General features: G+C 49.5%; 1 protein-coding gene across 1 annotated transcript in view; it reads right to left on the bottom strand.

Moving 5' to 3' along the window:
• The window catches only part of LOC146769237 (solute carrier family 12 member 6-like), a gene marked incomplete at its 3' end in the record, with an annotated part of 601,402 nt that extends 574,931 nt beyond the window's left edge, over nucleotides 1–26,471 (bottom strand). Inside the window, exon 1 of the mRNA XM_085640509.1 lies at nucleotides 26,262–26,471. Coding sequence (XP_085496635.1) covers nucleotides 26,262–26,349 — 88 coding nt within the window. The remainder of the gene's footprint in view (nucleotides 1–26,261) is intronic.
• Between the last annotated feature and the right edge of the window lie 475 nt (nucleotides 26,472–26,946).

The raw sequence follows: 26,946 nt of genomic DNA, 5'->3' as shown, positions 1-26,946 counted from the left end.
CGGTCTCCGCAGGACACGCTTCATTTTGTCCTTTTTATGCTCACCCATGGCGATTATTTTTAAAAGATATTTTAAGAAACACTAAGTTCAAACAAGCTAAGATGGCCCTATTGTTCTTGAAATTGTCTGCAGAGCCTCTAACGCTTTTCTGTACAATCAATTTTCTAAGATTGGCAATGAGATTTAGAACCAGCAGAGGGGAGGAATAAAGGTCTGTGTATTTACTATATGCCATTTTGAGAAAGGAAGGGTATCCCTCAGGTATTGAAAATGGTTTATCGGTGTCCTGATTCTGTAATTGCTCATTGTATTATATTGTGGAGGAATTATTTTTATTTTAGGACATTTTATGGTTGCTCCATGAGATGAACCTTGTGTGGAATCAATTATACTTTATGTATTATTGGTAAAAAGATTTTTAGCATGGTTTTAAAAAAAAATGTTTGAGATACCTTTTTAATACTGTACTTTTATGGTATTGTTTTATGCCGAATAAAAGTAATTTTGAATGAATGAGTCAGTCAGACAGTCAGTGAGAAGTGAGTCAGACAGTCAGTGAGAAGTGAGTCAGACAGTCAGTGAGTCAGACAGTCAGTGAGTCAGACAGTCAGTTTGAAGTGAGAGAGTCAGTCAGTGAGAGAGTCAGTCAGTGAGAGAGTCAGTCAGTGAGAGAGTCAGTCAGTCAGAGAGTCAGTCAGTCAGAGAGTCAGTCAGTCAGAGAGTCAGTCAGTCAGAGAGTCAGTCAGTCAGAGAGTCAGTCAGTCAGAGAGTCAGTCAGTCAGAGAGTCAGTCAGTCAGAGAGTCAGTCAGTCAGAGAGTCAGTCAGTCAGAGAGAGTCAGTCAGTCAGAGAGAGTCAGTCAGTCAGAGAGAGTCAGTCAGTCAGAGAGAGTCAGTCAGAGAGAGTCAGTCAGTCAGAGAGAGTCAGTCAGTCAGAGAGAGTCAGTCAGTCAGAGAGAGTCAGTGAGAGTCAGACAGTGGGAGAATGAGAAAGTCAATCAGTGAGTGAGTGAGAGAGTCAGTTAGTGAGAGTCAGTTAGAGAGTGAGTGAGAGAGTCAGTTAGTGAGAGTCAGTTAGAGAGTGAGTGAGAGAGTCAGTTAGTGAGAGTCAGTCAGTCAGTGAGACTCAGTGAGAAAGAGAGTGAGAGAGTCAGTCAGTGTGAGAGTTAGTCAGTGAGTTAGTCCGTGAGTCAGTCAGTGAGACTCAGTGAGAAAGAGAGTGAGAGTCAGTCAGTCAGTGAGACTCAGTGAGAAAGAGAGTGAGAGTCAGTCAGTCAGTGAGACTCAGTGAGAAAGAGAGTGAGAGTCAGTCAGTCAGTGAGACTCAGTGAGAAAGAGAGTGAGAGTCAGTCAGTCAGTGAGACTCAGTGAGAAAGAGAGTGAGAGTCAGTCAGTCAGTGAGACTCAGTGAGAAAGAGAGTGAGAGTCAGTCAGTCAGTGAGACTCAGTGAGAAAGAGAGTGAGAGTCAGTCAGTGAGACTCAGTGAGAAAGAGAGTGAGAGTCAGTCAGTGAGACTCAGTGAGAAAGAGAGTGAGAGTCAGTCAGTGAGACTCAGTGAGAAAGAGAGTGAGAGTCAGTCAGTGAGACTCAGTGAGAAAGAGAGTGAGAGTCAGTCAGTGAGACTCAGTGAGAAAGAGAGTGAGAGTCAGTCAGTCAGTCAGTGAGAGAGAGAGACACAGTCAGTCAGTGAGAGAGAGAGAGAGACACAGTCAGTCAGTGAGAGAGAGAGAGACACAGTGAGAGAGAGAGAGAGAGAGAGAGAGAGAGAGAGAGAGAGAGACAGAGAGAGAGAGAGACAGAGAGAGACAGAGAGAGACAGAGAGAGACAGAGAGAGACAGAGAGAGAGAGAGAGAGAGAGAGAGAGAGAGAGAGAGAGAGAGAGAGAGAGAGAGAGAGAGAGTCAGTGGAAGAGACGTACATGAGTGAGGTGGCTCAAAAATACAGCACACTGTAATGGAGAGGTTCACACAAAAGATAAAAGTAGGGCTTGAAAAGCAACCTGTGGAAGCAGCGATGCAAGCCAGCCACAGAGACTATGCTCTTTGGGAGAAACATACATGGGACTGAAAAGCTGAGACACGAATAACTAGCCCTGTGGTGGGGGAGGGACAGTTGTGAGAGGCGCCATGAGGAAACAATCTCAAGGCATGCTGTGGCGGGGGCGGGGAAGCGCATTCCAGGCGGGGGAGAGGACCCTTTGAAGTATGATGCCGAGGCTGTGGCTACACATGCACTCGCCAGTGGGCTGAAGCGCTTCCCAAAAACGGATTGCATGGCGGCACGATGCACGTGATTGTGCGCGTGCTCGCCATGCAATCCACTTTTGGGAGCACTTTGAAATGCCCCTTTTACTAGAGTCTCGCATAGCGATTGCGTAAACGCAATAGATAGGCGAGACCTAAAAAGGGATGCACCAGGTTGAGGGGAATCAGGAGAACCAATACGAACTCCAGTCCAGGTCCTACAATAGGCCAAAGCCTACATGATGGGACTGATACCTTTTTTTTCCATTGCCTTTCAAGTGTACTTGCCCAATGCTGTGCACATTTTATCAATCAACATGGCATGAAGATGTTTTTTACCAACCAGATGCAGAGCAGAGGCAACTGTGTGCACAGATAAGATAATTAAAAACATTGTGTCATGATGTACAATTTCCACACTACGGTAACATGTTGAACATATTTAATGCAGTAAGATATGAGTCCATGTTTCCTGTGATTAAATATTTCAATCCCCATATTCACAATTGCTTCATAAACCTTCTTGCTTTGTCACCAAATTCTTTATTGAAATTTGCTTTATAATGCTCCATTTTCAACTCTCCTTTTGTCAGTCAGATTTGCGCGCTTCACTCGCTTGCTACGTAAAACTCAGCCCTACCTTTGAAAGCTCACCACTTTGAAATGTCACCAGCCACCACTGGCAGCAGGAGCAAACAGAACGGGAAAAATAAACAGGAGGAAACAAGGCAAAAACAGGGAAAAACTAAACAATAGGAAGCAAGGCAAAATGAACAGAAACTGTCAAGAATTCCTGTCATACAAGGAAAACACGCCCTTATGTAAACAGGAGAGCTGTTACATAACTCAAGGAAAACACGCCCTTATGTAAACAGGAGAGCTGTTACATAACTCAAGGGAAACACGCCCTTATGTAAACAGGAGAGCTGTTACATAACTCAAGGGAAACACGCCCTTATGTAACCAGGAGAGCTGTTACATAACTCAAGGAAACACGCCCTTATGTAAACAGGAGAGCTGTTACATAACTCAAGGAAAACACGCCCTATAAAGGGAGGAACCGGGAGGTACAACGCGGTCGGATATTGTGTTCACACCGACGTACCTGCTTCGTGAAGAGCAGTGTTCCGGAGTGGTGCTCCAGTAAGGCAAGAACGGAGGTAGGTCGAGTCGTTACTCCCTGGGCCGTGTCTTGCCCCATCGTCACCTGTGAAGGACCCGGAAGCTCTACCGGTCAACCATTGAGCTTCGCTTTTTGACTCGGCTGAGTCCAAGCGCAGTGGCGCTTTTGCTGGTTGGAGTCGTAACTCCCAGCCCGACCAGAGACACAGGGACTGCCAGCTGTAACGCACACCAGGAGGTGTTTGCCGCGTTACAGACTCGGAAGTCCACAGGATCGATCGAGCGGCTGCTCTCGGTTCAGTCTTCTTGCTTGTGATTGGGGTATCGGTGACGCATCACCAGGAGGTGACTCCGCGTCCCGGTGCAGTCTGAGGAAGAGGTTGAGCGGCTGCTCCCTTCAGGTAGAGACCCCGGCTGGGTGTTTCCCTGACTCCTCGATTCTCCCCAACACTCTTCGTGCCCCTCACAGCCTACCGATTGGCATTGTCGGCCATTTCATTTCTGCCCTCTGTTGGCATACGCCGGGACCGGCGTATATGCAGAGGACGGTTAGGACCATCCGTGCTGTGGGCTGGTAACGTACTTAGCCTGGAGGATTCCAGTGACTATAACTTGTTTATTCTTTGTATTATATTTGCCTTCATTAAAACAACTAACCCTTCACTAGTGGTTGCGTCCTCATTGTCGTGTCTGTTAAACGATCCTGAGACGTTCAGGGCGTTACAAAATATCCGACCTTAATAACACTAACTGTCTCCCGGTCGATAACAGACATGGCAACACTTGATGATGTGCTGGCTGCTTTAGCGGCCATGCAAGTTGAAGTGGCTGCCTCTAGGCAAGAAACAGCCGATGTAAAAGCCAGACTGGATGCTATCCAATTGGACCCGCTCACGCCCAGCACCTCCCTCACGAATCAGACCCCTGCGGTAGTAGTGGAAATGCCGGTAGCCATCCCCTTGGCGACACCAGAGAGGTACAGTGGGGATCCTAACACAGTGCAGGTATTCCTCACACAAGTGGCGCTACATTTATCGTGCAAACCAAAGGCGTTCCCCACGAGTCAGGCTCGTGTGGCTTTCCTTATATCCTATTTGGCTGGAAACGCGGCACAATGGGCCGTACCTCTGGTGAGCAGGGACGACCCCCTCTTATGTGATTGGGGTGCTTTTCGCGAGGAATTCCTGAAGGTATTCGACAGAAGGGCTGACTCGTACACGGCGGACCGTGAAATGCTTGAGTTGAGACAGGGATCCAACGACCTGGTGCAGTATCTCAACGCGTTCCGAAGGCTGGTTGCGGAAACCAAGTGGCCTGTTGCTAAACAGACGGCGCTCTTCCATCAAGGGCTGTGCGATGAGCTCAAGGACGCCGTGGCTCATATTGACCCTCAACCCAAGACATGTGAGGGCCTTATCAACCTGGTATTACGGCTGGAACATAGGCTAAGTGAAAGAAAGGGGGATCATGGGAGAAAAGGAAAATCCCTTCCATCCTATGTGACGGTGGGAAGTCCTGAAACTTCCACCGCATCCAAGGGAGAACCCATGGACATCGGCGCAATACGAGCGAGCCTCACAGCCACGGAGAAAGAGTCACGCCGTAAACAAGGATTGTGCCTATATTGTGGCAAAAAAGGCCACTACGTACGTGAATGCCCTGCCAAACCGAAGACGTCACGTTATCGGGCCAACCGGTCGGTAACAGCCGTGGTGGACATACCGGCGGAAAACTAGAGGACTCCAAGACCAGAGAAGGGGCATCTTGGAGTCACTCATCCATCCCTTCACTTTCCAACTCGGTCACTAAGGGACAACGACACCTGTTTATCACGGTGCACGTGGGAGTGCATGACCAGTGGATACCCGTTGTGGCCATGGTGGATTCAGGGGCCACTGGCATGTTTATGGACCACAACGAGGCATGCAGGCTAGGGCTAGTGCTTCTTCCCAAAGCTGTACCCGAAGACGTCTATGCTGTAGACGGAAGGCGATTGGTGACGGGGCCCATCGGGCAGCACACGGGGGTCCTTCCGATGAGATATGGGTGGAACCATTTGGAACAAATCGATTTTAACATCATCCGAGCGCCCCAATATGGCGTCATATTGGGATTGCCGTGGCTACAGAAACACAACCCCTTTGTGGATTGGCCAACACATCGCATCGAAATGACGTCACCGTATTGCATCCTGCATTGTGGAATAAGAACGGAATCCCTTGACGCAGATGAGAGCGGGAGTCAGACGGTGGCTACAGCGGCAGAAAAAGATGTGGCTCTCCCCCAGGCTTATCACAGTTTTGAGGATGTATTTGATGAGGTGAAGGCGGAAGTGCTACCACCACATAGACAGTTTGACTGCCAGATCGACCTGGTGCCAGGGGCCAGCGTTCCCAGCGGCAGGCTGTATGCCCTGACGGAGCCTGAAAACGTGCATCTCCGGGGGTACCTGGATAAACTCCTCAAGCTAGGATTCATCCGCCCGTCCAAGTCTCCGGCCGCCTCGCCACTCTTCTTCATCCCGAAGGCTAATGGGGAGCTGAGAGCCTGTGTGGACTTTAGGGCATTGAATGCGATAACCATAAAAAAATCGGTACCCCTTGCCTCTCATCAGTGTACTTCTGGAACAGGTCAAGAAAGCTCGTATCTACACCAAGTTGGATTTGAAAGGGGCATACCATCTGGTGCGCATGAGGGACGGAGACGAGTGGAAGACCGCCTTTAAGACCAGGTTCGGCCTTTTTGAGTACCTCGTCATGCCGTTCGGTCTGTGCAACGCCCCGGCAGCCTTTCAGTACTTTTTGAATGAGGTATTCAGAGAGGAGTTGGATATCTATGTGGTCGTATATATCGACGACATCCTCATCTATTCGTCCAGTGTGGAGGAGCACGTACACCACGTCAAAGCTGTGCTCCAAAAGCTGAGGGAAAACATGCTGTTTTGTAAACTCAGCAAGTGTGACTTCCACGTCACATCCGTGGAATTCCTCGGAGTGATGCTGAGTCCAGAGGGACAGGAGATGGCAGAACGAAAGATCAAGGCGGTGAAAGAATGGCCGGTGCCCCAAAGCGTGAAGGACGTCCAAAGTTTCATTGGCTTCGCCAACTTTTACAGGCGGTTCATAGATGGATTTTCAGGAGTGGTGGCCCCAATCACACAGCTACTGAGGAAGTCCAAGGAGTTTGTCTGGTCCCCTGAAGCGAACAAAGCCTTTGAGGCCCTGAAAAGCGCCTTTGGAAAGGCGCCGGTGTTGGCTCACCCCGATCCGGATCTCCCCTACGTGGTGGAAGCGGACGCGTCGGATGTGGCGCTGGGGGCTATCTTGTCCCAACGCAACCACGACACAGGGGTGCTTCATCCCGTTGCGTACATGTCCCGCAAACTCAACGACGCCGAACGCAACTACCATATTGCGGAGAAGGAGCTTCTCGCAATCAAGGACGCCTTCACCGAATGGAGGCATTGGTTGATGGGGGCAAGACATGTGGTATCGGTGTACACGGACCATCGGAACCTACAGTTCATGACTGCCACTAGACACCTTTCTCCCAGGCAGCTGCGGTGGATGATCTTCTTTGCGGGGTTCAACTTCCGCATCACATATCGGCCGGGGACGGAAAACCGAAAGGCGGACGCCCTGTCCCGTCAATCTGCAGTTAAGGAACCATTGCCTGCGACCGAGCGTTCCATCATTTCCCCGAGGATGGTATTGGGGGTTATCCAACCGGATACTTTCCTGAGGGGAATAAAGAGAGGGATCAGGTCATTCGCATGGCGGAGGTGGCTCCTCAGTCACAGAGAATGGCAGTTGAAGGACGGGATACCCCTGAAGGGCAGGTGCCTATTGATACCCACGCCTAGGCTAAGGAAACAAGCATTCATCTGGTGCCATGACTCTCCATGCGCAGGTCATTTGGGCTTTGAAAAAACGGTGGCTAGCATGGGACGGCATTTCTGGTGGCCAACCATGAGAGTGGATGTCAGGAGGTGGGGACAGGAGTGTGCTACGTGTGCTACCATGAAGGCCGACCATGGCCGAACCCAAGGGCTCTTACATCCACTTCCAACCCCGGATAGACCATGGGATAGCATATCACTGGACTTCGTGGTGGGCCTACCGGTAGACCAGGGGATGACGGCAATACTGGTGGTGGTGGATTACTTGACGAAAATGGGGCACTTCATCCCCTGCAAGAGAGTCCCTACGGCCGGGGAATTGGCGTCACTACTCCTAAAGAATGTGGTACAACTGCATGGATTACCTGGGGTGATCGTGTCGGACCGGGGGCGCAGTTTACTGCGCAATTCTGGAAGACTTGGTGCACTGCGCTGCATGTTAAGACCGCCCTGTCCACCAGCTACCACCCTCAAACGGACGGCCAAACCGAGCGCCTGAACCAAACGCTCAAACAGTATCTGCGATGTTTTGTGGACCAGGGCAGGGAAGAATGGGTCGACTTGCTATGGGTTGCAGAGATAGCCTATAACAACGCCACTCACAGCTCCACACAGTCATCTCCGTTCTATAGCAACTATGGCCAACATCCCAGGTTCTTGCCATTTCTACATCGGTTCAGAGAGGACAGGATTCCCGCCACAGCGGACAGGGTGGCACACATAAAAGACACATTGATGCGCTCAAGGGCTGTCCTAATAGAGGCCAAGAGAAGATACAAGGCTGCGGCAGATAGGAAGAGAAGGCCCGGGCCACTGTACCGCACTGGAGACTACGTCTGGATATCCACAAGAAACATGAGGTTTCGAAAGAACAGTGTGTTCCATCCCAAGTACATGGGCCCCTATCGAATTACCAAGTGTATGGGTCCCGTGAACGTGAAGGTGTGCTTGCCCCAGTCATTGCGGATACACCCTGTCTTTCATGTATCATTGCTCAAACCAGCACCCTCCAAGCCGTCTGGGACACCTCGGCCGGTATGCGTGGAGTCGGAGGTGGAGTATGAAGTGTCGGGCATACGGGCGTCCAAATGGCGCAGGGGGAAGCTGTGGTACCTGGTTGCGTGGAAAGGCTATGGCCCGGAGGAGCATTCATGGGAACCGGCTGAAGGGGTTCATGCTCCGCGCTTGGTCTCCTTGTTCCATCGGCGTTTTCCTGCCAGCGCTGGACCCGTGGGGAGCCGCTGAGAGGGAGGATGTACTGTCAAGAATTCCTGTCATACAAGGGAAACACGCCCTTATGTAAACAGGAGAGCTGTTACATAACTCAAGGAAAACACGCCCTTATGTAAACAGGAGAGCTGTTACATAACTCAAGGGAAACACGCCCTTATGTAAACAGGAGAGCTGTTACATAACTCAAGGGAAACACGCCCTTATGTAAACAGGAGAGCTGTTACATAACTCAAGGAAAACACGCCCTATAAAGGGAGGAACCGGGAGGTACAACGCGGTCGGATATTGTGTTCACACCGACGTACCTGCTTCGTGAAGAGCAGTGTTCCGGAGTGGTGCTCCAGTAAGGCAAGAACGGAGGTAGGTCGAGTCGTTACTCCCTGGGCCGTGTCTTGCCCCATCGTCACCTGTGAAGGACCCGGAAGCTCTACCGGTCAACCATTGAGCTTCGCTTTTTGACTCGGCTGAGTCCAAGCGCAGTGGCGCTTTTGCTGGTTGGAGTCGTAACTCCCAGCCCGACCAGAGACACAGGGACTGCCAGCTGTAACGCACACCAGGAGGTGTTTGCCGCGTTACAGACTCGGAAGTCCACAGGATCGATCGAGCGGCTGCTCTCGGTTCAGTCTTCTTGCTTGTGATTGGGGTATCGGTGACGCATCACCAGGAGGTGACTCCGCGTCCCGGTGCAGTCTGAGGAAGAGGTTGAGCGGCTGCTCCCTTCAGGTAGAGACCCCGGCTGCGTGTTTCCCTGACTCCTCGATTCTCCCCAACACTCTTCGTGCCCCTCACAGCCTACCGATTGGCATTGTCGGCCATTTCATTTCTGCCCTCTGTTGGCATACGCCGGGACCGGCGTATATGCAGAGGACGGTTAGGACCATCCGTGCTGTGGGCTGGTAACGTACTTAGCCTGGAGGATTCCAGTGACTATAACTTGTTTATTCTTTGTATTATATTGGCCTTCATTAAAACAACTAACCCTTCACTAGTGGTTGCGTCCTCATTGTCGTGTCTGTTAAACGATCCTGAGACGTTCAGGGCGTTACAGAAACAATAAACAGGAGGAAGCAAGGGTAAAGATCAGAAAAACAAGAGAGCAAGCAGAAAAAACAAGTACCAGGCAAATTAACCAGTGGCAGTAAGCAGCAAGGGAGGAGCTGTCATGAGGTCCTGCTGAATAGGGTCCTAGGAGGTAGGAGGGTCGCTGGGAGGCAGCGGGCGGGCCGGTGGGAAGCAGAGAGAAATGGCAGGAAAGTGAACGGGCAGTGGGGGCAAACAGAACTGCAAAAATAAACAGGAGAAAACAAGGCAAAGAGCAGAAGATCAAGAGAGAAAGTGGAATATACAAATATCAGGCAAATTAACCAGTGGCAGTAAGCAGCAAGGAGGGAGCTGTCACAAACACTTAACACTGCAAACCAAGATCATGCTTTTTAACCACCAAGGTAAGATGGATCTTCTGTATGGAGCAGAAACTTGGAGGACAACAGTGACCACCACCAACAAAGTTCAGACCTTCATCAACACCTGCCGAGGAAACGCCTCAAAATCCGCTGACTAAACATCCTCAGCAACACAACCAATGGCAGCAGACTATCCAACTCCCTGCCAAATAAGAAATCATGAAGAAAACCCGGGGCTAAATAGGTCCCACCCTCCAAAAGCTCGCATTAAACACCACCAGGCAAGCCATGACCTGGAACCCTCAAGGGAAAAAAAAAAAAAGACCAAGAACCACCTGACACTGAGGCCTCGAAAAAGATTACAAGGAAATGGGTTACACCTGGAGTCAGATTTAAAGAAAAGCCCAGGACAACGATAGCTGGAGAGTCCTGGCTGACGGTCAATACCCCAGGAGGGGCAGTAGGAATAAGAGAGTACTGTCAGGTGGCCGTCCTGGTTTCGATTTATCTGTAATAGTCACCAAATGGATGTCTGTAGACTGCAGCACTTCCTTGGACAGCTTTATTAATCATCACGCCCAAATGCAGCACCAAGATCAAGTCTATGCATTTGAGCATCTCAATGGGAAGTAATTTGGCCATGGGACCTTCCCGGACTAGTGAGGGCAAAGATCATGACAGCTCCTCCGTTCATAATGCAAAATCTACTTCAGCACGGGAATAATTGTCTAGACATTCAACTGGAAGTTAATTTATGAATTGTCACTAGCTGTCTGCCTCATAGATGTCCTTGCAGAACGAATTGCTTGCCCACAGAAGATAGACTTTAAAGACTCTCAGTGTCAAGTAGAAAGGACATATCCAAGGTTCACTTTAAAGTACATCTCTGCTTGATCCCGAAGATATGCTGAGGAAGTCAACCAGCAAACATTAAGGCTAGCACCGTGGAGTTGTTCAATTTAGAGCTTCACCAGTACATGGGTAGATATACCTTGAGGTAGAAAAAGTGCTCCCAAAACCCAGCATTGGTCAGAGGGAGGCATGCAAAGGTAATCTATACGGGAGATGGACTAATTATGCACTGATAAGGATTGTATATTTCCTAGCTTGCAGATTCCATGCGTACCATACGTCGCTCAGTCCAAGTGTCGATGCCCAAAATGGGAGCAGGAATGACAGGTGCAGTTTTAATCTGTGCCTCCAACACAGGTCTGGTTCATCATTTGTAACTGCATTACAGACACCACTGACTGCTGATCTGCAGGGGGCATCTTCATCAAAAGAGCAACTAGTTCATGCAATTTAGTACACTACGCAGGGCGGGGATTATAAATGAAGATGAAAGTCCATGGCTAACCTAGCACCAGAAGATACCATTCTTCCTAATCCAAATAGGGTTTAGTATTCCTGATGGGAAGGATTTTCTGAGAAGAATTTCTTCCCTTCTTGAGCATCTATTGAAGTTTCCAAGGAAACTCATGTGCAACCATATCTACCCAGGAACGTACACCTGGAACTCCCAAGGTGAGTCTCCCCATAGGAGTTGGTCAGCAGGAAATGTCTGACAGCAAGCTGTAGGACACCTCTTTTCATTGAGCCCATTTATGTTTTAGGATAGCACTTAACTGTATGAACCATCAGCTGTCTCAATCCCAATCTATCTATGATCTAGCACAGAGGATATTATCTGACCAAAAATAATGCCATTAACAGGACCCCAACACAAACAACTAAAGAACTTTGCAAGAACTCTATACCTCCTAATTACCCTTTACTTTGTGCTTTTAGCTCGTAAATTTCAGCCCGCCGAAAGTACAGTCCAGTATAGGAAATGGAGCAAATGTTATAATAAACATAAGTAACCGTTCTAATTGAAACCTCAAGTTGAATATCAAGTTAAAAAGCACATCCTCTCAATACTATTAACTTCTGCAGAGCACAAAAATATTTAAATCATTCCCCTGACCAACCGACCTCCAACCTCGGGGTGGGGGGTGCACAACAGAATCAGTTTGTCGCTTATTAAGGATTTTTGTGCATTTATAGTTATGAGGATTAACAGCATACAGAATGTAGTTTTAGACATGATTGTATATGTACAAACACACTTACGTAGTACTATGGTCTTTAAAACAAATCCTCTATAGCATACAGAAGTATGTTTTCTTGACTATTGTTAACAAGGCCTCAATTTGGGACGAGCACCCAGATTTTTCAAAATGGATGTCATTCCTCTACATATTTAACTGTTATTTCTGAAGCACCGAGTCAAGAAGTCATGTTACTTTATTTTTATTAACATTGGTCCTGCTGTGCTCGAAGAAATCTTCCGATGATGACACAATAATGTAACTTATTTCAAGGTCTTCTGCTAGTTCACTGTATTCTATTAATTCACAATAACTAACTGTGTTCATGTACCTAGTTTGTTCAACCATCTCTGGATGGTATTAGCATAGGGTGGGCAGAATCAATATTCATGTAGTGGGATAGTGCTTCGGTGTTAAGGCAATCGGATAGTGCTTCGGTGTTAAGGCAATCGGACGCTTAACAAAACTGTGCTCTGATTTGATGAGAATGTAGCATTTCTGATCATACCGTGATGATTCTGCAATTTTGGTTCTTTAATATGCAACAATGGTGTATATAAATCCTCGTTTTTTTAGATGAGCAAGAAGACTTTCCTGAAGCCTTAGAGACGCAGTTTCTCCATTGATTTTGCTGCCCACCTAAGACTTAAAATATTTTTGATTTTGGAATTTCTGTAATGCCCTATTTGCTTACAGCCTTAATGGCAATTATTCGGTACTGCATCTTTTGAAATTTGTACTAAAACACTTAAATTATTCTGCTGATCTAGAACTCAGAATTTTTGTGAGTCCTTTTACTTAACTGACTGTATTCTGATGTGTTAAGAAGTGCCTTTCCTTAGGGACATATTGCCTCATGAAATTGGGGTTTCACACAGTCTCCGTTTACATCAAAAAGTGGGCTTTCAGTTGAGGTAATATTCTGGGATGCTAAAATTTTGGGGATCCCGCCTCCGGCGAAGGGACAAGAGGAAACATAAGAGCCAATACAGTCACTCTGACATTGCAACTGAGTTATCCACAATAATTCATTTACACATTACGTCGCAAGGCATGGGTGGAGAAGGCGGTGCAGGCAGGATGACCATTCCTCATGTAGCATCTCCTGCAGCATCCCCTGCATAGGGTCCGTTCATAGAAAGTGAATGTATGTACCAATCTGAGGTGATCAACAACCCAGTTTACCTTTAGGTAGCTGAGTCTGTCCCACTTCCTCTATCTCCATACCACCCCCAACTCAGTACAGCAAGGCACCATCTATGGAGGGACAGGAAGAACAAATCTGCCACCTCATGTAGTAAACAAACTTTGGACACGAAGCCAGTCATGGGAGTTGACCCATGACCATGTCTTCACTGGGACCAGAACATGTAGATAGATATGTTTTTGCCATCGGATCAGTCAGGAGGCGAGATCCCTTTAGTCACCCTTGGCTGTGAGCCCTATCGAGTTGGCTCAAGCCCAAAATGAGGCCTCCTGCCTAGGCCTGGGACTGGCCTGTTTCTGTGTTCCTTCCTGAACACACACCGCAGCCTGACATCCCCACGAGTGCACCCACTGTAGGAGCAAAGAGCACGAAGTTTTGAGCAGTGAGGCTACCACTGCAGCCTCAAGCTACAGGTCAAGTGGGGTGAGCCGTGGTTTAGACCTCATTGCAAGTCATCCAGCCCCATGCACAGTGCCTAGAACACTGAGAAGCAGCTGCATTGTCACACAGGGGACCATGTGGACTACCGCGTTGACCTGAGCAACCGGACGTGGGGTTGCCTTTCAACTGACCCAGTCGAGTCCTCCTCCACAATCCAGTAGTAATTGGTGGCTTTCGCGGTTTCAATTGTGTGGTCTGCAACAAAGTGTTGTTTTCAAGAGAGAGGGGCACTTTATCACTGAACGATCATGGAGGAAATGTGTGTGTTGCAGGCCTCGGAATGTTTCATCGCAGGCCCCGCCACCAAGTAGGAATGCAATTACAGTTTTCCCATGATTCCGGAGTCTTGCATAATGAACGGTAGACTAACTTTGGGCCCCATATTGGTCTTTGATAAAAAGTATAACTATGTTTTACCGATATTGACTCCAGGAAAGAAACAGTAGAAGGAAAGAAACGTATTTCAAACTAATCTGCTAAATAAGAATTTTGCAGGCAATCACCAATTTTACAAAGGACCAGGCGTATGATAAGGAAACATTACATCTCATAAATAGTAAACAAGATGCAAATGTATTTAATGATGCTGTCCGAGAATACAGTAAGGAGATGTTTCTTCAATGTACGCAGTACTGGATTGTGTACTGTTACTGTAATGTCTAGATAGCCACTTTGTGTAATTTCTGAGAACTGGATTGAAATCATGTTTGTTCTTACCTCCGGCCTGCTCATAGAAAGTACCTAAAGCAGATGTTAAGAAAAAATAATAATTATTAACTCCTGGTGATGCATTAACTTCCATATGTCCACCTATTCTAGCGGACTGTGTTTGGGTTTTGAAGTTTTCTACAAATATTTACTGATAACTGTCGATTTCTTTATTCAACTGATTTTATATAATGAATTATCGGTTTCAATAGTTCTCGTGCAGGATCATCGGGAACTTGATATGTTGACGCTGGCCACTTGCTACAACTCGTGTTATTCTGCACCACTTGATAACGGGGCGCCAAAGCAGACGAGGTTGTGCAGTTTTCAAAATGGCATCTACCCATGACTGCACGCTCAGCAGAGGGTCGACTAATCAGGGGAACCTTTAATCACAATGCAGTTAAAGCCTCACGGTTGTCACTGTGAGCACCCCAGAAGTAACAGCTTGCCAGCAGGGTCGGTCACAATCAAGGCATATGTGTAGCATCGCGCTACAAATAAACACACACACCACTGGTGGTTGTAACTGGATCTTTATTCTATGCATCCAGCCTCAGCCCTGTCCCTACTCTAACTGCCCTCATCCTGTCCTGACCCCTCCTCTTCCCCTCAACCCAACTCGCTCCGCACCCAACTACTAGACTGCTAACTTCATTACATCTTCCCTTTTCTTAATAAACAAACAAACAGTGCTTCAGTCCATCTCTACAATGAGTCTCTTTGGTGGCTGGATATCATGACGTGGCCGCAATGACATGTTCCCAGTGGACACACTCGGCATGGGCTCACTCTGCTGACCTCCGCCTTCTGTATCACCAGGGTCAGGTTCTTCAAGTGCGGGAGTGCCAGTCGGGCTCATCCCAGGTCCTTTTATGTCTCGCGGACACCTCTTGAAGTGGGAGACGTTCCGGGTGATTCTGCGTTGTTCAGATTCTGCCGTCAGCATAGTGCCCTTCTGTTGGGTAACTAACAGTGGCTCGTCACGGAAGCGGGAATCAGTCTTTCTCTGCTGCTCCTGCTTGACGAAGACGTGATCCCCTTCATGCAAGGAGGGAGACCTCGCTCTCCTTTTGGCATCGGCATTTAATTTCATTCTGTCCTTGTTATGCTTGTCAGTCACAGCCATTTCCTGGTGAACGTGATTTGGTGATACCGCTTGCAAGGCACCTTCCCATGTTGGGATGCGATTTCTCATTGGCCGCCCTAGCATGAGGGTTGCAGGGCATTGTCCGGTGGTTGAGTGGGGAGTTGTCCTGTAAGCTCTAAGAACTTCATTCAGAGCTGCCTGCAGTTCTCTCTTCTCAGCAGTGGCTTGCTGAAATGTCTTTTTGATCGTAGCCATAAATCTCTCAATGGTGCCATTCGCTTGTGGCCAGAGTGGTGTAACTTTTCTGTGCTTGAAGTCCATGTGTTTCGCAAAAGCACTGAATTCGTGTCCATTGAATGGGGGCCCATTGTCTGTTTTGACTTCTTTGGGGACACCCCATGTTGCAAATATCTCATCTAGCACCTTGAGAGTGCAGGAGGCACTTGTAGACGATATTTGTGCGAAGGGAAATCGTGAATATTCGTCAATTATGGCAACCACATATTTTCCAGACTGCAGCGGTCCATAGAAGTCCATGGCAATTTCTTGCCACACTCCACTGGGTAGGGTGGTCATTTATAGTGGTGCCGGTGGATTGCTTTTGCTGGTCAACTGACAGAGGTGGCAATCCTTCAGTGTAGACTCCATCATTTGGTCCAGAAAGGGGAACCAGACGCGTTCCCGTAGAGCTCGCTTCGTAGATACTACTCCTCTGTGGCCTTCATGGGCCAGATTGATAACTCCCTGCCGTAGTTGACTGGGGATGACAAGTCGTTGACCTCTTAGGATGACTCCATCGGTGGTGACCGACAGTTCATCGCAGACGTGCCGGAATGCTTGTATCTCTTTCCGGATTGTAGAGTCGGTGTCTTCTTCTCGCGGGTTGTATCTCCATCTATTAGTTTGGATCCGGTGGAGTACCATTTGCGAGATAGTGTCTTTGGCGGTGACTTCCCGAATGGCGTCCATGGGAATGGCAGGTGGCAATGCTTGGTCAGCCACGAAGTGGATATACTCCTCAGCAATCGATGGTTTGGATTCTGACGACGGCTGAGGGTGGTGGGACATGTAGTCAGGCTGAGGGTGGTGGGACATGTAGTCAGCCGGGTTCTCCGCCTTCCCCGGTTTATGAACAATAGTGAAAGTGTACTCCTGAAGTCTGAGACCCCATCTCTCAATTCTCGGAGGCATCTTGGATTTTGGGTTGCCGTAGATGGTGATCAACGCCTGATGATCCGTGATCAGGGTAAAGTGCTTGCCATATATGAATACATGGAAGTGTTCGCATGCCCAGACTACAGCAAGACTTTCCTTCTCCGGCTGCGAGTACTTCTTCTCGGGATCAGACAGGCTGCGGCTGGCATAGGCAACGATCCGCCTCTGGTCAGAGTCATCATCATATTGAGCCAAGATGGCCCCCAATCCAACGGGGCTGGCGTCGACGGTGATCTCAGTCTTCCGTTGAGGGCTGAAGTATGAGAGGCTGTCGGCCGACTCCACAGCGCGCTTGATGTTCTTGAATGCCCGCTCACACTCAGGGGTCCAGTCAAATGGTTGACCAAGCTTGGTAAGAATCCGAAGGGGGTGACTGATGGTCGCATAGTCACGGATGTAGCGGGCACAATAGCTGGCCATCCCCAAGAAGGACCTCACGTCATTGAAATCCTACGGGCTCTCGGTATTATTCAAGGTCGCGATCTTGTCCGGGTCAGGCTTCATGCCCTCGTCGGAGAAAATGTGGCCAAAGAATTTCAAAGTGGCCTGGTGAAATTCACATTTCTCCTTGTTCAGCGTCAAATTCGCATCCAACAGGGCATGGCAAACGCGGTCAAGAGCGATGTCGTGCTCACGAACATCAGACCCATAGACCAGGATGTCGCCGCTGTAGTTTAAGGTGTTGGGGATGTGCTGAACGATTTGACGGATTGCCTCCTGAAAGATTTCCGCGGCAGACGAGACACCAAAGCTCAGCCGCTTGTACCTAAAAAGTCCTAGGTGAGTTGCAAACGTGGTAATGTAGCGAGATTTGGTGTCCATTTCCAGCTGGTGATAACCTTTGTTCAGGTCAAGCTTCGAGAATACCCTTGCACCATTCAGCGCAGCAATCATATCGCTCAGATGCGGTCCAGGGTGTCGCTCCCTCTCGATTGCGGTGTTGGGTAGGCGCATGTCAACGCAATGTCTCACCTTGTTGGGAGTCCCTTTTTTAGGTACGATGACCACCGGCGACACCCAAGGGGTCGGGCCATCCGTGCGCTCAATGATGTCTGCGGATAGAAGTTCCTGAAGTTCGTCCTCAACGGCACTTTGAAGATGAAAGGGAACACGCCGTGGGTGCTGCGCAACGGGTTTGATCTGTTCGTTAATGTGCAGCCGAACTTGACAACCTTTCAGCTTGCCTAAGCCTTGAAATAATTTGGGAAACTTGCTGACACAGTTCTGATTGTCGTTGACTTTGAATAAGACTTCCACCAGATGAAGACGCTCTGCAGTGGGGAGGCTAAGTAGGCAGTCGGCTTCAGGCCCTTTGATGACATGTATGACCGCCTGTACGGTGATGTCGTCATGGGTGAGAGTTGTGTGGAATTTGCCCAGACAGGGGAGTGGTTTTCTGGACATCCACGTGAAGATGCGGACCGGTGCAAAAGTTAGTGGGGGTTTCGGGACCATTTTCTCGTGTTCCGTAACTGGAATATAGTTCAGCGAGACTCCGCTATCCAATCCAAATTTGGTGTCGTGAGTCCCCACTCTAATGTCTAGGCGTGGATACTTTTTCAGTTGATCAGGGTCCGCAATCATGTTCAAGTATTCCACAGTGTAGGTCGAGTCTTTGGAGGAAGATGATCTCGAGTCCCGAGATGGGGATCTGCGTTCCCATCGTGACCTGCGTGATTCTCGGCTGGAATCTGATGAGCCTGGGGACCGCATGGACTCTTCTTGAACAGCTCGTATGTGACGTTTCCTTGTGTCTGAGCAGGACAATCTCGTTGTTTCACTTCGCCTTTCCTTGTGATAGTCCCCGCACATTGCTTCGAAGTGGTTGGATCGCCCACATTTCCTGCATCGCTGACCCATGGCCGGACAGGTGTCTATATGAGGATAATCATATCCACACCGATAGCATTGTTTAGTCCTTTCTGGCTTTCGGTCCCTTCGCCCTGGTTCTCTTCTCCTGTGCTCCGGGCGTCGGTGGCGAGACGACAGCCTAGGTCTCCATTTATTCTCCTGCGAATATTTCCTTTTGCTACGAGGTTGTTCTTGAACGCGGTGTGCTTGTTCATGACTGACGTTGTGTCCTGTTTCAATGGTAGCAGCGTGTTCCTCCGCTTGGTCGTATATACGAGTCATTTCTTCAATCTCTTCCAATTCGTGGGGTTTCCTCAGTAGCCGTCTCCTGAGTGACAGCCGGCTATGATTTGTGATTTGATGGCAGCGTCAGGCGAGAAGGTTTCAAACTCACAGTGTCTCGACAGCCGTCGTAACCGGGTGATAAATGCACTCATTGCTTCCTCTTTACCTTGACGCGCTTGGTGAAACTCGTGGCGCTCATAGTCCACGTTTCTTTTATGTAGAAACTTCTTGTTCAGTGCCTCACGCACTCTGTCCTAGGTTCCAGTCTCTGCAGGTGAAAGATCCTTGACTATTTTGCTTATTTCCCGGCCTGCTAGGTTGCGGAGGGCAATTAACTTCTCTCTGTCTTCCGTCACTTTGGATCCCTCGATATAATCGAAGTCTTCTAACCATTCCTGCCACTTGGGGCCCATACTCCCTCCCGTGGTCACGGTCAGAGGTTCCGGAGCTCGCAGGTGTGATCCTCCCGCAACAAGGGGCTTCCGCTGTGGTGAGGTGTTGGGGGTCGCCATTGTGTCGTTTTCTTTTCACCCCTTTTGTTGGTGCCTGTTTTTTTATTTATTCTCACCAATACTTGTTTATTTACTCTTGACAATGCTTGTTTACTTCTTTATGCCAATGCTTGTTTATTTGCTCTTGTCAATGCTTGTTTCTGTTGCTGTATGCCTGACTTCAAAATGGCCGCTCAACAACAATTAAGGGGTCTGTCTTGAAAAATGCCTGACTCCAAGATGGCCGCTGTCACTGCCTTCACACGAGGCTTTCTCTCATGGCTCACTCGGTCCTCTTTCACTCTGGACTCACCGGCGGGCAGCTTCAAAGGGTAGCAAACATCAGGACCTGCTTCTCCCCAACGGCGGCTACTACCAGGTGAGGTTGGGGTGGGCTCCCGCCTTATTCTGCAGATTCCCGCGTTTCTTCGGGCGATAACGTGCCAAGACTCACTCATTAGGTGTGAGATCTTCCGACGTCGACGGGCACTCAAGCCCGGATTTCAAGGCGCTCAGCGGCGCTCGCCAGTGGGCCTTCAGGGACGGCGTCCTCTACACTGGGCACTTCTCTTTTGCTCTCGGGGTGCACGGCAGGGTCGGGATGGGCTCCCGACTTCTGCGCTTACCAGCCTCACTCAAGGCACACGCTTCTGGCGTGAGTCGCGCTTCGGCGCGATCGCAGCGTTCTCCTCGACGCTGCCTGGGACAGGGTGTCTTCATGGGGTTCTATGAGCGGTGGGGCTCGGTCATCCCACCCTCGTCGCCAGTTGTAGCATCGCGCTACAAATAAACACACACACCACTGGTGGTTGTAACTGGAGCTTTATTCTATGCATCCAGCCTCAGCCCTGTCCCTACTCTAACTGCCCGCATCCTGTCCTGACCCCTCCTCTTCCCCTCAACCCAACTCGCTCCGCCCCCAACTACTAGACTGCTAACTTCATTACAATATGTACACACGTCACACGCTTAATGTAAATGTCAATCAGAGTTGGATTTAACACTGCAAGTTCAAGATATAGGCAAATAAAAGACTTCTAAACACACACTTTCACAGCTTTTAAGTTGATAATCAATGTTTGCAAACAATGTGGGGGTGTTCTTTTTTGTCATCACAAATAAATAAAGGTTCGGGTTTACTTCATAAAAGAGGCAGATTCAGAGAAAGGCAATTTGCCATCTTCAGAGGCTTATGGCGCCGAACTTAGGTAAACAAGGGGTTATTTATATTAACTTGCGATACCAGGCCCATAAACCATAGGACTTAGCCAAAGTCGTATTTTATCAATAACAAGCCAATTACTTTAAAAATATATATATATATATTCAGAGGGTTGATAAAAGAGAAAAGAATAATCTCAAAACCCAGGGTGAAAGTGCAAAAAGACTGCAGCCAGCAAGGTTTACTAAGCCATGTGTCAGAAGTTCTAATATTTAAGTCAAAATGCTAACCTCATCTCGGAATGTTAACCTCATCAGCCCACACTTAAATTTCTATTGTGCTGTAGTGTGCAGATGTGAAGTGCACGTAGTTAGTTATTGCATAGCAAAAATATATCTTTCGCTGTTAAACAAAACTCTTTGCATATACCTACTAGGTACCTACTTCCTCTTAGATAGCGACAGAACAGACGTCCTGGTTAGGGGGGTTTGAAATTATGTTGAAAACGCCAACTGTATTTTAGACAGAAATGCTGTAAATAGCAATCGTAAAAAGTAGATAGTTTGAATAGTTACAAAACACAGCACTTTCGCACTCCAACAAACACATCAGTGTTAGTGGCCTTCAGGTGTGTGCCTTGGCTTAACGGATGCCCCTTTGACTCTTCCCCAGAGCTCACTGCATTGAGAGCCCATATACGTTTCACATTTCAGCAAATGCATCATAGTCGGTTCTTTGCTGCCAACCCAAAGTCTAATGTGAAGAAACATTTATCACAGTAGGTAGGTTCCACCATGACATGCAACACACTAACGAGCAATACACTGGACATACATCCAGCATGCCCAGATATGCCATATGGTTGGCAATCGTGGTACTCCGCAGTACTCCGGCAGAAAAAACACCAGGCAGACTGACACACAGGTTCACTCATCTCCACAGGAATATGGGTATGTGTGTCAACCTAGAGAATACAAAACAACTGTCAAGAACCTGCGGCCCTCAAACATCCAAACGGTCTGCACACAGCTTAAAGGATCCGAACAGAGTCAAGTCAAGTCAAGCCAAGTCAAAAGATTTATATAGCGCGCTACATACCCAGAGGATCTCAAGGCGCTTAGAAGGGTGGGGAGTTACTTGTCGAATATCCACGTTTTGAGTTGCTTTCTGAATGCTAGGTGGTTCTGAGTAAGGCGAAGGTGAGTGGGAAGTGAGTTCCAAGTTTTAGCTGCTAGGTAGGAGAAGGATCTACCTCCCATGGTGGTTTTGTTGATGCGAGGTACAGTGGCAAGGGCTTGGTTGGAGGATCGTAGCTGGCGGGAGGGGGTGTAGAAGGATAGTCGTGTGTTGAGGCATTCGGGTCCGATTTCGTAGAGTGCTTTGTGTGCGTGGGTTAGGAGCCGGAAAGTGATACTCTTCTTGACGGGGAGCCAGTGGAGGTTTTTCAGGTGATCAGAGATGTGTTCTTTACGCGGGATGTCTAATATGAGCCTGGCTGAGGCGTTCTGGATGCGTTGTAGTTTTTTCTGGAGTTTTGCGGTGGTGCCGGCGTAGAGGGTGTTTCCGTAGTCCAGTCGGCTCGTGACCAGAGCGTGGGTGACTGTTTTTCTAGTTTCGGTAGGGATCCAGCGAAATGTTTTTTTGAGCATGCGAAGAATGTTGAAGCAAGATGAAGAAACGGCGTTGACTTGTCTGTTCATCGAGAGTGAGGAATCCAGGATGACGCCCAGGTTCCGTGCGTGGTCCGTCGGGATGGGTGCTTTTCCAAGGGCCTCTGGCCACCAAGAGTCGTCCCAGGCGGAGGGGGAGGTACCTAAGATGAGGACTTCTGTTTTGTCTGAGTTCAGTTTCAGACGGCTGTGCTTCATCCATTCGGCTACTTCTTTCATTCCTTCGTGTAGGTTGGTTTTGGCCGTGTTAGGGTCTCTGGTGAGTGATAGGATCAGTTGAGTGTCGTCGGCGTAGGAGAGGATGTTGAGGTTATGTTGGCGTGCGATGGCCGCGAGGGGGCTCATGTAAACGTTGAAGAGGGTGGGACTGAGTGAGGACCCTTGAGGTACGCCGCAGATGACTTCAGTGGCCTCTGACTTGAATGATGGAAGGCGGACTCTCTGGGTTCTTCCGGAGAGGAACGAGGTGATCCATTCCAGTGCTTTTCCTTGGATTCCGATGTTTTTGAGGCGCTGTAGAAGGGTGCTATGGCAGACTGTGTCGAAGGCTGCGGAGAGGTCGAGGAGGATGAGGGCGACTGTGTCTCCATTGTCCAGTAGAGTTCGAATGTCGTCTGTTGCTGCGATGAGGGTGGTTTCGGTGCTGTGCTTGGCTCGGAAGCCAGACTGTGAGAAGTCGAGGGATTTGGTGGTTTCGAGGAATGCGGCGAGCTGGTTGTTGACAGCTTTCTCGATGGCTTTGGCCGGGAAAGGAAGGAGTGAGATAGGGCGATAGTTTTTGAGTTCGGTGGAGTCAGCTGTGGGTTTCTTCAGGAGGGCGCTGAGTTCGGCATGTTTCCAGCTTTCCGGGAAGGTTGCGGAGTTGAGGGAGCAGTTGATGACGTCTCGGAGGTACGGTGCAATAATGGAGTCTGCTTTGTTAAAGATGTGGTGAGGGCAAGGGTCTGTGGGGGATCCTGAGTGGATAGAGTTCATCAGACGGATGGTGTCCTCAGTGGAGATTGGCTTCCAGTCATTGAGGATGTTCAGGGGGGTGGGGGTCCTGCAGGGGATTGGGTGGGTTGGTCTTCGGGTTGGTTGTCGAAGCTGTTGTGGATGTCTGCAATTTTGTTGTGGAAGAATGAGGCTAGGGAGTCGCAGAGGGCTTGAGAGGGGGTGATGTCGTTGGAGTTGGCTGAGGGGTTGGTAAATTCCTTGACGATGTTGAATAATTCCTTGCTGTTGTGGGCGTTGTTATCTAGACGGTCCTTGAGGGCTGCTTTCTTGGCATTTCGGATTAGTTGGTGGTGTATGCGGGTGGCGTTTTTGAAGGCGTCCTTGGTGCTGGTGGTTGGGTCTTTTTTCCAGGCCTTCGAGGGAGCGACAGAGTTTCTTGGATTTCTTAAGATCATCGTTGAACCAGGAGGCCTTCTTGCTGCCTAGTTTGATTTGTCGTTTTTTCAGTGGTGCTAGGATGTCGGCGCTGTTGGATAACCATTGGGTGAGGTTGGTGGCTGCTTGGTCTGGGTTTGAGGAGTTGTCGGGGGCCTTTGAAGAAGCGATGAGGAGATCTGGTCGATGGTGATTTTGTTCCAGTTTCTTTGCAGAATGGGTTGGGGGTGGTTGTTGGATGTGGGCTTGTTGTAGGTGAAGTGAACGCAGCTGTGGTCAGTCCAAAGGAGAGCTGTGGTGTGGCTGAAGGAAACATGCTTGCTGGAGGTGAAGATAGGGTCGAGTGTGTGACCTGCGATGTGGGTGGGGGTAGTGACAAGTTGTTTAAGTCCGAGGTTTGCGAGGTTGTCCAAAAGGGTGGTGGTGTTGCGGTCGTTGTTCTTTTCAAGGTGAAAGTTGAGGTCTCCCAAAAGGATGTAGTCCTCGGAGGGGAGCGCGTGTGGAGTGATGAAGTCCGTGATGTCTTCACTAAATTGTGCGCGGTGTCCTGGTGGCCTGTAAAGGAGGGTGCCTCTGAGTGTGGTCTTGGGGTCGATGTGGATCTGGAAGTGAAGGTGTTCAGAGTTGGCGAGATTGACGTCTGAGCTGGTTGAGATGCGGATGGATTTCTTATGGACGATAGCGATGCCTCCTCCTGTGTGGCCGGTACGGTCCTTGCGAATGATCTTATAGCCTTCCGGGATGGCAATGGTGATGTCTGGGGCTGAAGAGGCATTCATCCATGTTTCTGTTAGGAAGGCGACGTCCGGAGAGATGGTGTCGAGTAGATTCCAGAGGTCAATGGCGTGCCTGTGGACCGAGTGGGTGTTGAGCAGGATGCATTGTAGGTGGTTGGGATCGGATATCTGTTGTGTGTTCGTAGATGAGGAGTTGTTCTTGGTGCCGTCGAACTTGCAGGAGTAGCAGGAAAAGGGTCCATGGGTGTGTCCAGGAGCCGCTTGGACGCAGTTGGGGGAACGGCCGGGGTTAAGGGCTAGGAGGGTGGTGGCATCGTAAGTAATGCGGGAGGGGTGGGCATTACGAGGACCAGGGGCTCTGGCGCTGGGCGCGGTCCAGGCGCGGACGGGCGTAGACGGGCTTACCTTTGGCGCACCTTCGGCGCGAATGGGGCGCGATCGCTGCACGTGAACGCTGCGCGCAAAAGCCACTGACATAAGTGGATAGTTGAAGGGGAGGGGCGAGGCAGGCTCAGCTGGGAGGCGGGAGCGTGATTGGAGGGACGGGCTAGGACGTCACAGGAAGCAAATGGCCGCAACAACAACAAACACTTAACGCAGGGAGAGGTTGGGGCGAGCAGTGGGGCGCAATGATCAAAATATATATTTTATAAAAGAAATGGCTGACATAAAGTAGCGCTATGAGCACAGCACATTAAGAGTGACAGGCGGCGCTATGAAATTGGGCACAGAGCAAACACAGAGCAGCAATCACAAAGCAGCAAAGCAGCGCTGAGGACAGAGCGAGTCAAATGCACAATGCGGCGCTATGGTAGTCCAGCTGAAGAATGCAGATATTACAAGCAGCGTGGGAGAAGCGCTACGATACCCAGCAGGAGAACAGAGGGGAGCAACCGGATCTGCACGAGTCAGGACGAGTCAGAGACTATGACCAGAACTCAATATCCATTAGAAATCATGCACATGCATAGTGCTGAAGGTGCACTATAAAATGCACCCAAGATAATGCTATGGCACGTGATAATTTGGGCCACTAACACTGCAGTCAATATTTGTGGACTGTGGCCTCAACACGTTTGTCACAGTACAAACAGTGATGAGGTAGACACATTTTGAGTATTAAATACAATGATGTGTCAGGAAAAGGCGAAATTCAAGGTTCAGAGACAAAATGGGGTACTTAAAAAAAATATAGGAAGGGTGGCAGGAACAGAAAGCAACCGATGGCATAGAAAAAGTACTTAAGATTATGGAGACATCACGATGGGCTGACGGCTTAGAAAGGAGGCAGTCGCACCCTGTCTGAGGCAGAAAGTCCAGAGCTGTTGACAACACTTTCTCTGTGTTTCCCTAAAGTGCATTCGTTATAACCAGCCTGCTTGTTTATTTGCTCCACTCTCGGAAAATGTCACGAGTTTAATCAATTTATGCAGTAAAAAACTCAACTCCAGCCCGTAAAATAACCATGGCAGTTGTCTGGGGGTGAAAGGCAAGAGGGCTATCATAGACAGGATAGTAGATCATTTGCCATCCTCATGGAGTTTCCTGGGCACCGAGATTTGTGCATGCGAGTCTCGAGAAGGGAAACTGCGGTACAGGTCACAGGAAAGATAGCAGCTTGTGCAAAGCAAATATGTGTGTGCGCAACCTGCCACCGGTAGAGGGGCAGAACCTCGCTAACTTATTCCGACATCAATGAAAATGCATACCACTGCCACAACACGTGGGTATTTATGCAGAGCAAAGTGCAAAAACTACACCTGCGAGTCGCCATAGTCCACTGTCCACTGATGGATGAAGGCTTACACACCGAAAGTCACGTGACGCGGGCAGACCAATAAGTCTTATTACAAAGAGCGCACAGACCCGCAACGCCAGAGCCCAGCAAGTGCGCATTTCTCCTCCACGCAGAGGACACCTCGTCCATGGCGCCCTCGACCCAGCCGCCTCCCCTGAGCCTCGCAATTCGAGCTCTGGCCACAACACACAGTTTCGCCTCAAGTCAGTGAGATCTCCACGGGAGCCACCACACAAAGCGCCTCACCTGAGACCCCAGCTTCGTTGAGGTCCGTGAGGCGAGCTGTCACTGCGGGGTCTGTTTCGGACACCTTGGTTACCGTGAAGTGCGGCATGCCTGCCTCGAGGAGACTCTCCGGTAGTCCTTCCTGCCTGCCTGCTCGGCCGGTGCTGGCCTAGAGGGAGGCAGCGTCCCGATTGAAAAGCACGTGACCGATGCTGGGGCGGAGACGCCACCCAGCCCTGCCCCGCGCTGTTTATCCGTCTCTTAGCAGCGTACGTTTTGCCGCCAACCGTGCCCTCCGCACTCAGCAGCCGCCAGGCACCTCGACGCGCACCTGGAGACGCCAACACACGCAGGTGCACAAGTGTACACTTTCATTCACGCAAATCAAATAAGGTGTTTGTTAAGCGAGACTACTCACCCAAGGGTCTCAAGGCGCTGGGTGTGTGTGTGTGTGTGTGTGTGTGTGTGTGGGGGGTGGGTGGGAGGGAGGGGGGGCTTCGCAGGTTCCAGTCCATCAAGGAGGGGGTCTGTCGAAGAGCCAGGTTTTGAGGTTGCTTGCGAAGACTGGGAGCGATATTGTCTGTCTGAGGTGGAGTGGAAGGTCGTTCCAGGCTCTGGCCGCGCCGAAGGAGAAGGAGCGGCCTCCCGATCTGGTCTTTCTGGTGCGGGGGACCACTGCGTAGGAGAGCTGGGCTGATCGTAGGGT

This window comes from Triturus cristatus, unplaced genomic scaffold, assembly GCF_964204655.1.
Source record: "Triturus cristatus unplaced genomic scaffold, aTriCri1.1 SCAFFOLD_289, whole genome shotgun sequence".
Taxonomy (NCBI): domain Eukaryota; kingdom Metazoa; phylum Chordata; class Amphibia; order Caudata; family Salamandridae; genus Triturus; species Triturus cristatus.
This window is presented reverse-complemented; position numbering and strand designations above follow the sequence as displayed.